Source organism: Aethalodelphis obliquidens, unplaced genomic scaffold (assembly GCF_003676395.1).
Source record: "Aethalodelphis obliquidens isolate GAN/ISIS:26980383/991018 unplaced genomic scaffold, ASM367639v1 scaffold10, whole genome shotgun sequence".
NCBI classification, from domain to species: Eukaryota; Metazoa; Chordata; class Mammalia; order Artiodactyla; family Delphinidae; genus Aethalodelphis; species Aethalodelphis obliquidens.
This window is the reverse complement of record NW_020837954.1, coordinates 37508295-37522972: the sequence shown is the minus strand read 5'-3', so window position 1 is coordinate 37522972 and position 14678 is coordinate 37508295. Positions and strand designations below refer to the sequence as shown.

General features: G+C 36.7%; 1 protein-coding gene across 9 annotated transcripts in view; it reads right to left on the bottom strand.

Annotated features, from left to right (window-relative positions):
* SYNE2 (spectrin repeat containing nuclear envelope protein 2) overlaps positions 1-14678 on the bottom strand; it is a 337188-nt gene that overhangs the window by 147972 nt on the left and 174538 nt on the right. For all 9 annotated transcript variants that reach the window (XM_027111459.1, XM_027111458.1, XM_027111452.1 and 6 more), the window contains 3 exons: positions 5636-5791; positions 4543-4808; positions 1203-3300 (listed from right to left, as the gene is read on the bottom strand). In XM_027111459.1, coding sequence (XP_026967260.1) covers positions 1203-3300; positions 4543-4808; positions 5636-5791 — 2520 coding nt within the window. The remainder of the gene's footprint in view (positions 1-1202; positions 3301-4542; positions 4809-5635; positions 5792-14678) is intronic.

Below are 14678 nucleotides of genomic sequence, written 5' to 3'. Positions count from 1 at the left end.
GTTCAAATACATTATCTAACAACTTTTTGAATTAAAGAAGGGAGTTGGGCTTCCTTGGTGGCGCAGTGGCTGAGAGTCTGCCTGCCGATGCAGGGGACATGGGTTCGTGCCCCGGTCCGGGAAGATCCCACATGCCGCGGAGCGGCTGTGCCCGTGAGCCATGGCCGCTGAGCCTGCGCGTCCGGAGCCTGTGCTCCGCAACGGGAGAGGCCGCAACAGTGAGAGGCCCGCGTACCACAAAAAAGAAAAAAGGAAAAAAAAAAAAGAAGAAGGGAGTTAATGTCCCCATTCTAGAAATTCAGCGTGACAACTCTGAAAACACAGTGAAGGGCATTATATTAAGAACAGTGTGTTTAGATGATGCCTAAGATATCTACCCTATTATTGCAAGAAAGGAGGGAGTTTGTTGTCGTCGCTCTGCAACAGAGATCAGCAAACTTTTCCTGTAAAGGGTCAGACCGAATATTTTAGGTTTTGCAGGCCATACGGACTGTCACAACTACTCAGCCCTGCTGTTGTAGCAGGAAAGCAGCCATACACAAGCCAGTAAGGAATGGGCATAGCTGTGCTCCAATATAACTTTATTTACAAAATCAGGTGCCTGGGCAAATTCGGCCCATGGGCCTTAATTTGATGACCCCTGCCCTAAAATCACACAGATCTCAACATGAATCCTGGTTCTGTTACTATTTCAAGACCTTGAGAAAACTGTTGGTGTTTCTGAACTTCAATTTCCTTATTTTAAAACGGGGCTAGTAATAGCACCCATTTCACAGAGTTGCTATGAGGATTCAAGATAAAGTGTTCAGCACAGTTCCTAGACACTGTAAATTCTAAATAAATGTGGAGTTATTATCTTGTGTTCTTTATACCATATTTCTTCCACTACTCTCTATTATTTCTGAAAAGCAAACAAACAAAAATCACAAACTTTTTGGTTCTGAGCTCAGCAGAAGCTACGAGGGATATAGAAATAAAGGTGTCAAACTCAACTTTTTCCAAACTGTAAGGAACTGTATTTAGATACAGAATGAGCTGGGATTATAAACTGGACCTTTGAAGTTCTTTAAAATGGCTATTCTCCTGTGCAGAATATTTCTATAGAATGTGTAACTTCTTGAGAAATGTGGATATTAACTAGAGTAAAACATAAAACCACGAAATTACAACAAATACATTAACGAACTAATTAAAAAACTTACCGTGCGCAAATCAATGCTTGCATTAAGCTGCATGTAAAGATCTTCAATGTCATGTAATTTTGTCTCCACATCACTAGCTTCAGAAGAGTTTTCTTCTCTTTGCTTCTCAAGAACAGTCACAGCTTTAATGCTATCCATTTCTGCCTGAACTTGTTCTTGAAACATTTCACAAGTAACTTTTTCATTTTGAATATGTTCAATTTGCAAATTTATAAGTAAAGGCTGTTGTAACTGAGATTTTATCTGATTTAAAACATGTAAGGAATTTTCTAGTTTGTCCTGAAAATTCTTTTCATCCATTTCTTTCGGTTGGGATTCCAGGACTATATTTTGGAGAACCTTGTGTAACTTATCACTTTCTTCTGCATACAGGTTTATTTGTAGCATTTCTTTCTCTTTGAATGAGTCATCGAAGTCCTTATTTTCACTTAATTTCTTGATTATTTCATGATACAAGCACATGACTTTCCTGATTCTCTGATTCAAAATTTGAGCATTGAGCAGACTGCTTTCTGGTGGGGTGTCAGGCGTTGTTAGTAGTGCTTCAGTCCTTTTCTTAACTTGCAGATCCATAGCCCTCAATTTACCTAGTGATGCCTGATATTTGCCATATTCTGCCACAAATGTATCTAACTGCTTAATTTTTTCTTCAAGTTCCTTTTCTTTTTCAAGTATTTGGGTTTGTAATTGGTCAAGTTGGGACCAATCCCAATTTAGTCCTATACAGTCAAACACTTCTTTGAGTTTCAATACTTGTAGGATACTAGATCGAATACCAGTGATTTGGTCTTTAAGACGATACAACTCCTCTTTAACATGTGGATTTATTTCTGGATTTAGTAGCAGTTCATTGTGCTGTATATGGTCAACCTCCTTCTGAAGCACAGATGTTTTTTCATAAAATTCTCTATAAAAATTTATCTTGTGTTCTACTTCATTACATTTATTTTGAATGAATCTTTGTGTTCTGTTGGCTCTAGTCTTAAGATTTTGCAATTGATCATCTAGAAATAATCTTTCAAATACACTTAGATCTTTACAGATGTTTGTTTGTTCCTGAAGATGTGTTGCGATTACACTCTCAATTTCCTGCAACTCCTTCTGAGAAATGGTCAAAGTGACATACTGATGTTCTAGTTCAGCTTCTGTGGAGGTTGTTTGCATCTTGGGGATCATCAGTGTTTCATTTCCTTGAAGTGAAAGTTGAACCTTCCCTATTACCCCAACAAATTTGCTTCTTTCTTCCAAGTTAAATTCTAATTGCTGTGATCTTTGAGTTGATTTTAAAACTAGCATTTGGTATTGATTCTGTAAGTCCTGTAGGAGGTTATTTAAATCACTGCTCTCATATGCTGTAAGGTTAGGAATATTATCTTTGACCTCTTCAACCAATGACTCCACAACCTGCTGCTTATCTAGAATGCCATCGTGCACCACCTTGCATTTTCTGATCTGTGAAAGAATATTGTCTGGGAGAAGGGAAATGGTAGGGATGAGTTCACCTAACAGATTTTTGACCCATAAGATAGCCTCTTTCATCTTGTACCTGGTCTCACACTTCTTGATCTGATTTTCCACCTCTATGTTTAATGGTTCCAATGCTTCCAATTGCTTCTGCAAATTATTTATTGCATCTTCTAAAACCTTCTTTTCCTTTTCTCCCCAAATCCTCTTCATCTGAAGTTCAGCTCGCGCTCTGAACACAGAAAATCTATGCTTGATAGTCTGGAGTTCAGTGGCCAAGGCAACCATGCTTTGATTCCCTTCTTCTTCTGGAGAGTCCAGCCTTAACTGCAGACACTGCTGCTGCTGCTGCAGAGAAATTTCAAGGTCTTGGATCTTACTCATGAGAAACGTAAACTCATCATGTCCCACCACTTGCTGAGAATACTTCTTCTGGACCAGTTGTTCCATTTGCTCCCAACCATGTTCAAGTTGCTTCATCTGGCTTTCCAACAGCTTCTTATCCATGTCAGTCAGACAGTATGATAAATTTTCCCATTCGATTTTCAACTTGCTTAAAGAATCTTTCTCTTTTTCTATTGATGCCAGTAATTTTTTAATTTTGTCCATATGGGTTGAACTGTCCAGTGGTCCCCTAGCAAAAGAAGAAAAATGGAGCTGATTAATATTTATTATACATCAACATGAGGTTAGCTGTCATTAAAAGAAATTAATTCTGCTTTGAATTCACAGAAGAGAAGATTAGGTTGTCTGTAAGAACACTCTGTCCTTAAAATAAAAATCAGAATCTTGTTTACTGTAGCTCTCAATTAATGTGTGACAATGTAGAAACCTTGTCTATAAAATGAGTATCATAAAAATGCAGAAGCACAGGAAGGGAGTGAAAAGTGAAGGGAAGAATGTATGTAAAAGTACTCTGTCACCTGTAAAGTACTTGTACAAAGTTAGGCTAGGACTAAGCTAAATTACAACATCCAACCCCTTCGTTATCATCTTACCAACAATAATGATAAAGATATTGACTAAGAAGGTACAATCATCAGACTAATCTTTTAAATATAAAATTGTTTCCTCAAAGGATGTCACTGAAAGTGAACCCCATTTAGGCAAAAGTATAAAATAAAACTTTTTAATAATGAGAAAATGTTTACAAGTTATGACTATATCTACAATCTTCAGCCATCATTTTCAAAGCCAAAAGGAGTACATACATGTAAAAAGAAACCATTACAATACATATATATTCCTTATGTTCCAAACTATTTAAACCAAGTATGTTAATATTAAACAATTGTATTGGGCTTCCCTGGTGGCGCAGTGGTTGAGAGTCCGCCTGCCGATGCAGGGGACACGGGTTCGTGCCCGGGTCCGGGAAGATCCCACATGCCGCGGAGTGGCTGCGCCTGTGAGCCATGGCTGCCGAGCCTGCGCATCCGGAGCCTGTTGCTCCGCAGCGGGAGAGGCCACAACAGTGAAAGGCCCGCGTACCGCAAAAAAAAAAAAAAAAAAAAAACACAATTGTATTGATAATGTGTCTGCCCCCCTCCCATAGTTTAGAATCATCTCTTGGCAAAAAAAAATGCTAAATTCCATAGAACTTAAACTTATTTTGCAGATATTTATAGAGTGAGTTAATAGTTTAATAAATTAATTTGTAAAATTAGTATAATTTAATTGTAAAATTAATATGAATATTTTTTGCATGAAACCAACAGAATTTTCTTCAATGGTTTCCATATGAAATTAATTTCCACACTGTAGTATTAAAATCATAATATTCTTTAATAGTATAAACTCTTAACACCCTGGGCCTGTCCAAGGCAGTGGAGCCTATGGTTGAACACAAAGAATGCACATCCTAAATTCTTATACTTACACTTTTAGACTTTCCTTTTCTGTCAACAAGGCTTTCATCGAGGATTCAACTGCCACGAGGTGTTCTTGAAAATCTTTAAGGAGACAGTATTGGCTTTCTTTCTTTTTCTTCAAAGTAATAAGTGCCTGAAGCAGATTGTCCAAGTGCTGCACTGAATACCTTTCACTGTGGGGAAACAAGGCACTTGTTTCTGCTTTCTTCAGATATTCAATTTGTTCTAGTGGTTCAATGGCTGCTTTCTTTGCTTCCAACTGGGTACATAATTCCTAAAAACAAGTCAAGGAAATCAATAAATATACACTCACTCATTCACTCATTAATTAACTCATTTATTTTTTTCCCTTTGCTCTTTCCTTTCAGTAACACATTCTATCCCAAGAAGATGTTTTAAATATTTCATTTGCACATAAGAGAAACTAAGGTCCTGACATTTAAAAGATTTTTTTTTCCTAGAGTCATGTTAAAATGTAGACTAACACTCACCATTGGTCTAATGTTTAGTAGCAAATTGGTCACCCTATTGTGTTAAAAGATTCTACAATGTCTAAAGAAGATTTATCTTTTTATTAGTTACATGCATCCCTTCTCTTTCCTGTTTGAGATACATGTTTACTGTTATGTAAACTTAGCTAAAATTGTAAGGGTCATTTTAAAAAACATGGTAATGTATTGGACTTTTAGATGCCTTTCCATAGCTATGAAAACACAGCTGTAAAAACAAAGAAGGAGTATCCCATAATGCTGATAATCAGAAAAAATAAAAGGAATTTGTCAGAATCAGAAAAATACAGAGGACTAAGAAAAGGAATGATGGCAAGTCAGAATCTCCAAATTTTCTTACTGAATAAGTAAGATTTTAGGAACTTTGTGAAAGAGAAGACTAATGTTCATTAAACTTTTACACTTCTTAAATGGAAAGATTTATACAACTTACTGATTAGTACATAATTATATAGTTACCAAACTGATCATCAGGCAAAGGTTAAATAAGACTTTTCATTCTGTGGAAGCAATTTTTTGGTAATTAAAATATATTGTATTGTACTGGATAAATGATGCAATCATGTTGTCAGTATTTTTCTTGTTTCCATACCTCTATCTCTTTTAATTGTTCATTTCTTAACATAACGTCTAATTCTAAAGGTTGATTTTGCAGCTCATTGACTTTCTGCTCATCTTCAGTGGTTTTCATGCTTTCTTGAACATCAAGAGAAAGTTGTTTTGACAAAACCATTTCCACAGCTGAATTCTGAAAACATAAAAGGATTAATTGCTGAATAGTCTACCTTTCAAATAAATAATTTTTTATTTTTCTTGATGAAATAATTCCAGTTTCTTCTATTCACTCAGATTAAAGACTTTTCACAAGTATATCTGGCCACTACCAAAGAGGATTTTTCCATGCAATATTTAATGCTAATATTGGTATACCAAGAAAAATGAAACTTTTTTGACAAGACAGTATAGGATCTGGCATTGCTCAGTTATATACTGAGGAATATCTACAGTCTTAAAGAAAGAAAACGGATATGGAAAAAGCAAAAGTTCCAAAGTTTATACTTAGTATTCACCATAATGCAGAGGGCTGGGCAAATGGTAGGCACTCAATGGTACCCACTGGTAGTTTAAAATAGTAAGTGGAGAGATGAAGGAAACACCAAAGTACCAAAATTTCATCATATTAAAAATGTTATGCCTAGGGACTTCCTGGCAGTGGTTAAGATTTTGCCTTCCAGTGCAGGAGGTACGGGTTCGATCCCTGGTCGGGGAACTAAGATCCCACATGCCTCGCCAAAAAAAACAAAACATAAAAAAAAAAAAAAAAACAGAAGCAATATTGTAACAAATTCAATAAAAACTTAAAAAAAAAAAAACGGTCCACATCAAAAAAATCTTTACAAAAAAAAAGGAATTTCCTTCTTAAAAAAAAAATGTTATGCCTTAAATTACGTAAAGGCAAGAATTCCAATTCTGGGTATGGCAGAGCAGGTTATATGTGGGGTAATCTGATCTTTTCTGAAAGCTCTAAGAAATTGAGGTTCTCAATAGGATATATAGAGACGCCATTTCAACTCATTTATTCATTCTTTCAGCAAATATTTGTTGAGCACTTACATACAACAGGCACTTTATCAGTAATTTTAAAAGATTTCCCATTATTTTGCTAAGGTATTAGTTTTTATTTTCAGGTTACTTTATAAGTGAAATACCATTTAATTTTGCCATATACTTTCATGTCAGTAAAAATCTTTGAGGTATCAAGTCTGTGAATAAAATGTGTCCACATATCCAAACAAGGTAGAAATTGCTGTTTTAGTAGTAGATAGTAGATACATTACTAGATAGTAATATAAGATGTTAACAATAGGGGAAACTGGGTAAGGGATATATGAGAACTATCTGTACTATCTTTGCAAGCTTTCTGTCAATGTGAAACTATTCCAAAATTAGAGTTTATTTAAATAAAACAGATACTGTCTGGAGCTCCATCAATACTAACTGGTAAGAAAATTCAGCTGACCAGTGTTACTGGTTTTGAAGTATTTACTTGGCACTTAGCACAAGTCACTTCTTCCACAAGGCTGCAAATAATTGAAATGATTTTTCAAATTTCCCCCATTTCCAATTTGTTCGTGCAAACTATGGTTAAAATCTCCATGGAAGGCAGCATCTTGGGTGGGGGTGGGGAGTGGGAGACCCACGAAGGCTGTGAGAGGAAAGGACAGAGGTGCTACACCACAGATTTCATTGGCCCATGGGTACTCTATGCCATGAACTGCAATTCTATGAGGTGGACGCCTGCCTCCTTTTAATCTGATGGCTACTGTTGCTTACAGCACCCAACAAATCCACCTGTAGGGCAAGCGCTCCTGCGCTAAAGGCATAGATACTAAACCCAGGAAAACTTTACTTCTTATCAATAATTTATCAGGAATTCAGAGCCCTGGTCTCTCTTACCTGATGGACTGGTCACTTAAGGACTAGCCACATTCATAACCTGCCATTTGTAATATGCCTTCCATGGTCAGGGAGAGCATCCTAAAAAACTTGAAATCACCCCATAACACCATTTGTTTACCAACTCCAAAAGCCACGTTTCCACTTTGGTAAAAAATCCAACAGACTCCCTCAAATGAACATTTTAAATTTAAAAGGTAACATTCCTTTGCTCATGCCCGAGAGGTTAGAACACAGGCTTGTGTCCTGATTGGCTCCTGGAAAGATTCTTTTATATTTCATAGCCAGTGACCATTTGCTCATCACCCTTAGCGGTATGTTATTTTTATTTTGCAGGCTCATTTGAAACATCTTATTTTAAATTATAAGAGAATTCAAATATCTTTAAAACAACAGAATATAACAGATAATCATTACCCATGACACAGATATAACTGATATAATTTTCTATATTAAAAATATAATTTAAAGCCCAGTCCTCAACCCTTTCTCATCTCTTCCTCCCTAGAACTAACCACTATTCTAAAATCCACACATACTTGTCTTTATACTTTGACTACATGTGTTAATATACATACAGTATTGTTTTATATATTTTTAATTCTTATAAAATTGGAATCACACATGTATCATTTTACAACTTAGTTTCCTCACTCAGCGGTATGTTTTGAGGTTTATCATGGTGTCAGATATAAATCCCATTCAGTCATTTTACGTTTGTATGCTGTTCTGCTATCTGAATGAACACGACTTACTTGTCTGTCAGGCTACTATGGACATCATCATTGCTTCCAACTTTTCCTATTATAGATATTACTGTGATAAACACCCTTGTTTTAGGCCTTCTTGCACTTATGTGTGAGTTTCTTTGGGACGTTTTCCTAGAACTGAAATTATTCCTTTTGATTCTCGATAGACAGTTATTGATTTGTTCCTACCAGCATGGTAAAAGAATTTGTATTTTCCCTATTCATCTCTGGTATTTGGTACTAACAGACAATAATGTCTGCCAATACATTGGGTGTGAAGTTGACATCATTATTGTTTTATGCTCCCTGGTCATATGAGTCTTACCTCCTGTGGATTACTTCTGCATAATCATTGATTATTTTTTATTGGGTTGGTTATAATTTCTAGTGTTCTTTTATATACTGGATACTAGTCTTCTAACCATTTTATGTACTGCAATTATTATCTCTCAGTAGATTGTCTTTAAACTTTATATATGGTATCTTTTGTTGACTATGACTTTAATGTTTTAATGCAGTCAAATTTATCAATCTTTTCCTGTTTGGGCTTCTGCTTTTAGGGCCTTTTTTTGTGTGTGTGTGGTACGCGGGCCTCTCACTGTTGTGGCCTCTCCCGTTGCAGAGCACAGGCTCTGGACGCGCAGGCTCAGCGGCCGTGGCTCACGGGCCTAGCCGCTCTGCGGCATGTGGGATCTTCCCGGACTGGGGCACGAACCCATGTCCCCTGCATCGGCAGGTGGACTCTCAACCACTGCGCCACCAGGGAAGCCCTGAGATCTCAAAAATATAATGTATACATAATAATTTATTTTTATTTAGCCTGTTCAAGGTTCTCTGTACTTCTTGAAATTGAGAATTCATATTATTCTTCAATTCTGGAAAATTCTCAGCCTTTCTTTTCCTCCATTCTCTCTATTCTCTCCTTCTACAACTCCTACCAGAATTGTGTTTGACCATCTCATTATAGCCACTGGGTCCTTAAAATCTCTTTCCTCTTTTCCATCTCTTTATAGCTCTGTGTTGGATTGTGGGTAATTTTCTAACATATTTTAGCGAACTAATTCTCTCTTCAAGCTGTATCAAGTGTGCTACTTGACCAGAGCAATCTTAATCTCAATGACTTAAAAAACATTATTGAAGTTCCTTATGGTTCTTTTTCAAATCTAACCTTTTTTCTCAAAGTATTTTATTCTCTCATTATGATTTCAAATCCATCTATCACTAACCATTTAAAACATATTATTGTATGTTTCAAACTGCTGCACTGTCTCACTATCCCAGTATATTAATTCCTCTCAATTTTAGTGATGAGGACTCTTCTGGTGGAATGTTGCTTTGTGTTATTGATTGACTGACTGATTCATACTAACTCAGGGTTATCAGACTTTTTTTTTTTTAAACTATATTGTGGGAATCCCTATGACCTGATCGGTAGAACTGACCGCACCCCCTTATGCAGATTTGTGTTTGCTTCTTCCAGGTACCTCAAGGAGATAAAGACAGAGGCTGATTTACATGTTAATTTCTTAACTTGAATTGCTCCACAATGCAAGTAGTATAGATTTGGACTCTAAACCTGTTTGAGATATAGGGTGGTTCTGATTTCTCATGGGAGACCTTCTTTTCCCACCCGCAGTCAGAATAAGTAGGTCCTAGGCCTTTCTCTGGGTTAGAGATTTTCTTGTTGGCCTTTCTCCCTTTCTCTTCAAGGGCCCTGTCCATTCTGGAGTAACCACTCCAATGCATGGACTCTCATGAGCCCTTATGAACTCTAAGCCCCGGGACATCTGATTCTTTCCCTTCTCCACTTCTCCTGGAATTTCTCTTAAAAAACAAAAAACAAAAATACTACGATCAGTATAAACTTAAAACAAAGTATAACTTAATAAGCATACATATTGAACCTCTGAGCATAAATGGAATTTTCAAAGTTAATAATAAATTTAAAGTAGAAAATGACGATTCTATCAAAAGCCTGGTTCTGTTATATTGCTAACTATATTTACTTCTTTAAAAACTGTTGCTGGGCTTCCCTGGTGGCGCAGTGGTTGAGAGTCCGCCTGCCAATGCAGGGGACACGGGTTCATGCCCCGGTCCGGGAAGATCCCACATGCCGGGGAGTGGCTGGGCCCGTGAGCCATGGCCGCTGAGCCTGCACGTCCGGAGCCTGTGCTCCACAACGGGAGAGGCCACAACAGTGAGAGGCCCGCGTACCACAAAAAAAAAAAAAAAAAAAAAAAACTGTTGCTTTTTTTCAACCATGTATCTTTTCTTTGAGTTTGGCCTGTTTGGAAAAGAACAGGAGGTGAGAAAGAATGTCATCAATTCTCCTAAAGGGTAGGACTGTGTTACTGTCATTTTTATGTCCCTTAATTCACAAAGTAAACATTTTACTTTAACATTCAAAACACTGAGCTTTAAGTAACTAAGCATTGTCTCTGGCTTGCGCAACCTAGCAGCACAGTCAAGAGGTAAAGACCATGACAGCTTCACTATCCTTTTTCCCATTCAGGGGCAATGGCCCCGTGGCTATAATAATTCTGTGACAGTGAGAAACTACATCTATCACTTATAACCTGCCAACATTGGGACAGTGTCATACGTACTCTAGAGGATATATTTCTTTCTCCTCTAAAGCATTCCAACATGAAGTAGTAAAACAACAATTCTAAGCGTAAGCAAACATCCATCACTTTTAGAGACAAAACCGAATGGCAGATCAGGTTAATCTCAGAGGCTGCCTCTTTCTCTTAGCATATTGTCTAAAATGTTAACATGACCCGTAATGCACTTGGGACTCAGCCAGCCCTGCCTACCTCCCAGGCCTCACCTCTGTCCTTCTCCTCTCCTCCTCCCACTATGCAGTGGCCTTATTCCAGTTTCTGACTCCTCATGTTTTCTCCCCCCACAAGAGGAATGTCTACTTTCTCTGCCAAGAGTGCTCCTGACACCCAGCTCTGAGCTCTGTTATCTCCAATCCACGCTGCTGGTCTCAGGTCAAGTGCTGTTTCTTTAGAGAAGCTCTCTGAACTTCAGAGAACTACAGTTCAAGCCAGCCTCCTTTATTATAGATAATCATGGAAACGTGTTCCTTCCTTTAGTTGCTGTAATTAGCCTCTCATCAGTTAATTAGTTGATTAATGTATGTCTCCTCCTCTAGAGCAGAAGCTCTATGAGAATAGAGACCACGTCTATTTTCACTCACCGATGAACCCTAACTGCCCGTTCAAGAAATTTTTACCGAATGGATGTATAGATGAATTCACATTAGAAAAAATAAATAAATAAGAGAATTTCATTTAGTCTTCGATTGCCAAGATTAACAATTTGTGGTTTATAAAGTAGAGTTGGAAAGAAATTGAGGACCCATCAATCTAGCAGCTGTGGACCAGAGATCTGTTAGGAATGACAGGAACAGGGCTTGGTTGGGCTTAACGAGAGTAGAGAAGGTTTGAAACATGCATGAGAACTGGAGTCAAACAGCATACTGGCATATTAAACCTCAATGAACAACCCACATAACACATTCAATAAAACTGTGAGGTAGACCACCAAGCATCAGGCTGGGCAGAGGCGCCTGGCTCTAGTCCCAGCTCTGCTAGAATGAGAACTCGGCTGATTAACATCTTCTGACATTAATTCCCTAATCTGAAACACAGGGTTAGGAGAGACATTTTCTAAGGCTTCTCAGCCTAAGATTTCAGGACTTTGGAGCGCATTCTCAAATGCATGCTGCTTGCAGATGTGAATACCATGTATACCATGTAAGTCCCTTGTCCTGTAAAGAAATAAATCTTGGATTGAGAAAAATACCTCTAGAGTAAGAAACAAGATTGGCATCCTGGCCAGAAGAGCAAAGTAATACACTTGGAAGGCAGAGTTGACACATGGCCCAACTACATGTTCCATTACAAAATTTTTTTTACTGACTTACTAGGATAACCAATACCAGAAATAAACATCATTTACTCCAGGCCTGAAAACTCTTTCCTCCTTTTCATCCTAGTACTGCCTCCCCTGAGTTTCTGGTCGCTCGCTCACAGCTGGACGCCTTGCATGTTCTGTATCTGTGATCATCCACCTTCCAGGATTTCTCTATGGGCGCCTTCTTAAATATTGAAATTATAAATGCTCAGAAAATGTTGAAAAGAACAAAAGATGATTCAGACATACTAAATTATACCTAATGACAAGGAAATTAACGAGGTAATTATAGACAAACTTTTTTTTTTTTTTTAAGAGCAATTATGTCATGTAGGTTGACACTTGGTAAGGAGTGGGCAAAAAAAGATCATTCAATACAGGTTAAGCCGTAATGCTGCTTTATGAATTTTTAGAAAAATAATAAATGAAGAATGTATCCATTTCCCTGTGTTTCCTTTTTATCATTTCCTTTTATGGACACCTGGAATCTTAAGAGATTAGTCAGTCCTCATTTTTTATCATATCCTAATTTGTTACTTCACTTAACCTATATAGGAAGGGGGAAATGGAAGGCAGTTTTGCCTTTTCATATTTAAAAAATTTTAGAAATTCACCTCTGTAAAATTATCCAGTATGATCTGGGATCATAAGCACCACACCCTTCAGACTGCATTTTGTAACTTCTTTTGTCTCTAAGTCTGCGTTAATATTCTTGATATTAAAGAAAAATTCAGCCAAAGGTCCGGATGTAAAATATCTCCTAAATTTCATCTAAAATGAAAGTCTTGGCAATGGATTCAAACATATACATGCAATTTTGAAAAGTGCAATCACGCTTTCAGCAACTCTAAGACCAAATGCAATTTATTAAAGAAATAATAAAATGAAATAAAACTTCCTAAAATGTTTTCTGGAGACAATTTTACATAATCTGATAAAAGCCCTTCTAGGCTCCAAAAAGGCACATGAAATGAGCATTAATTAGATATTTAATTAGTATTAGATTTTAAACTGTGACAATTGTATTCTCACTTCTAGCTGAATGACTAGCACAAAAGAGGTCTCAATAAATGTTTTTAATAGATTAAATGGTTATTTTCACTGTCACAATAGTTTTTGATTAATCAGATTTATAATTCTGTAAATTGTGCTTTTCCGTGCTCTATGTATTCATTATATAGAGACTCTTGCTTAATTTACACCTGCGTCTTATATTTGTCACTTTGTATTATATTTGTCTATGCTGATTTTGATCTCTTATACCAGTTGTAGTTCAACTTTCAAACTGCTCTTGTATAGAGAACAAACTTGTAGTTACCAGTGGGGAGAAGTTAGGGGGAAGGAATAGGGGATTAACAACCTATTAGGTATAAAATAAGCTACAAGGATATATTGTACAACATGGGGAATATAGCCAATATTTTATAATATCTATAAATGGAGTATAACCTTTAAAAATTGTGAATCGCTATATTGTACATCTGCAATTTATATGATATGGTACAGCAACTATACTTCAATTTTAAAAAACTTAAAAAATAAAAAAATTTTAATAAAATGAAAATTTAAAAAAATTTTTTTAACTGTTCTTGATCTTGGTCTAACATTACATAGAATAAAGTAAATACAGTCAGTACTTAGCGTAGAGAAGATAAGAAGCACAGATTCAAGAAAAAAGATTCATGTTACAAAAGAGGGGGGAAAAAAGGTAAAATGTTGCTAGAAATTAAAACTAGATTCCTCTAGGCCAGACCTGCAAAAATTATTTGAAGACTTAAGTCCCTCCATCTGCTCTAAAAAAAATCATTCTAATGAAGTGCCATAAATTATCAATAACTCATCATTCAAGATTAAGTGAAATCTTAATAAATAAAAAAATCTTATTGGGTTATGATCTTTATATAGTTTTCAATATACTCTACTGAATTTGGAGGGTTCACAGCCAAAATTGGTCTGAGAAGCTAATCTTAAAGTTATTAAGCAAATCTCTTTAGCAATGTCATGAATTAGGATAGAAAGCACTCAGGTATTTTTCCTTTTTTACTTATTTACTCTCTTTAAATACCGTTAAGAAAGTTTCTTTTACACGTACAGCTTCAAGAGTTTCACCACAGGGCCTTAATCCTTTAAGACATATTTCCTTAGCTCTATCTAACACTGTTTGTGGGATTTAGAAGTCTTCTTCTATGGCCAGAGAGATGCTCCACTGGCGTTTAACCTTGTTTTACACATTTCTAGAAAACCTTATCTGGTTCCTCTAATCCTCCATGATTTCTGCTCTAGGAAGACAACAGAAGTGCAGGCTCTCTTCATTCCTGTGTATCATGTATTCCATAAAAAGCCGACGAGGACCCACACCTGAATGGTCTAACCTTTGCTGCTGTCCCACTGGACCCTGGATTGTGAGAGGCTGACTAACAGGTAGGCTCTTTCAAATGTAGCTTACTGGATGGCTCTTTGTGCCTTTTCCATTTCAATCGCTAACCTAGGAGAAAGCACTTTAAG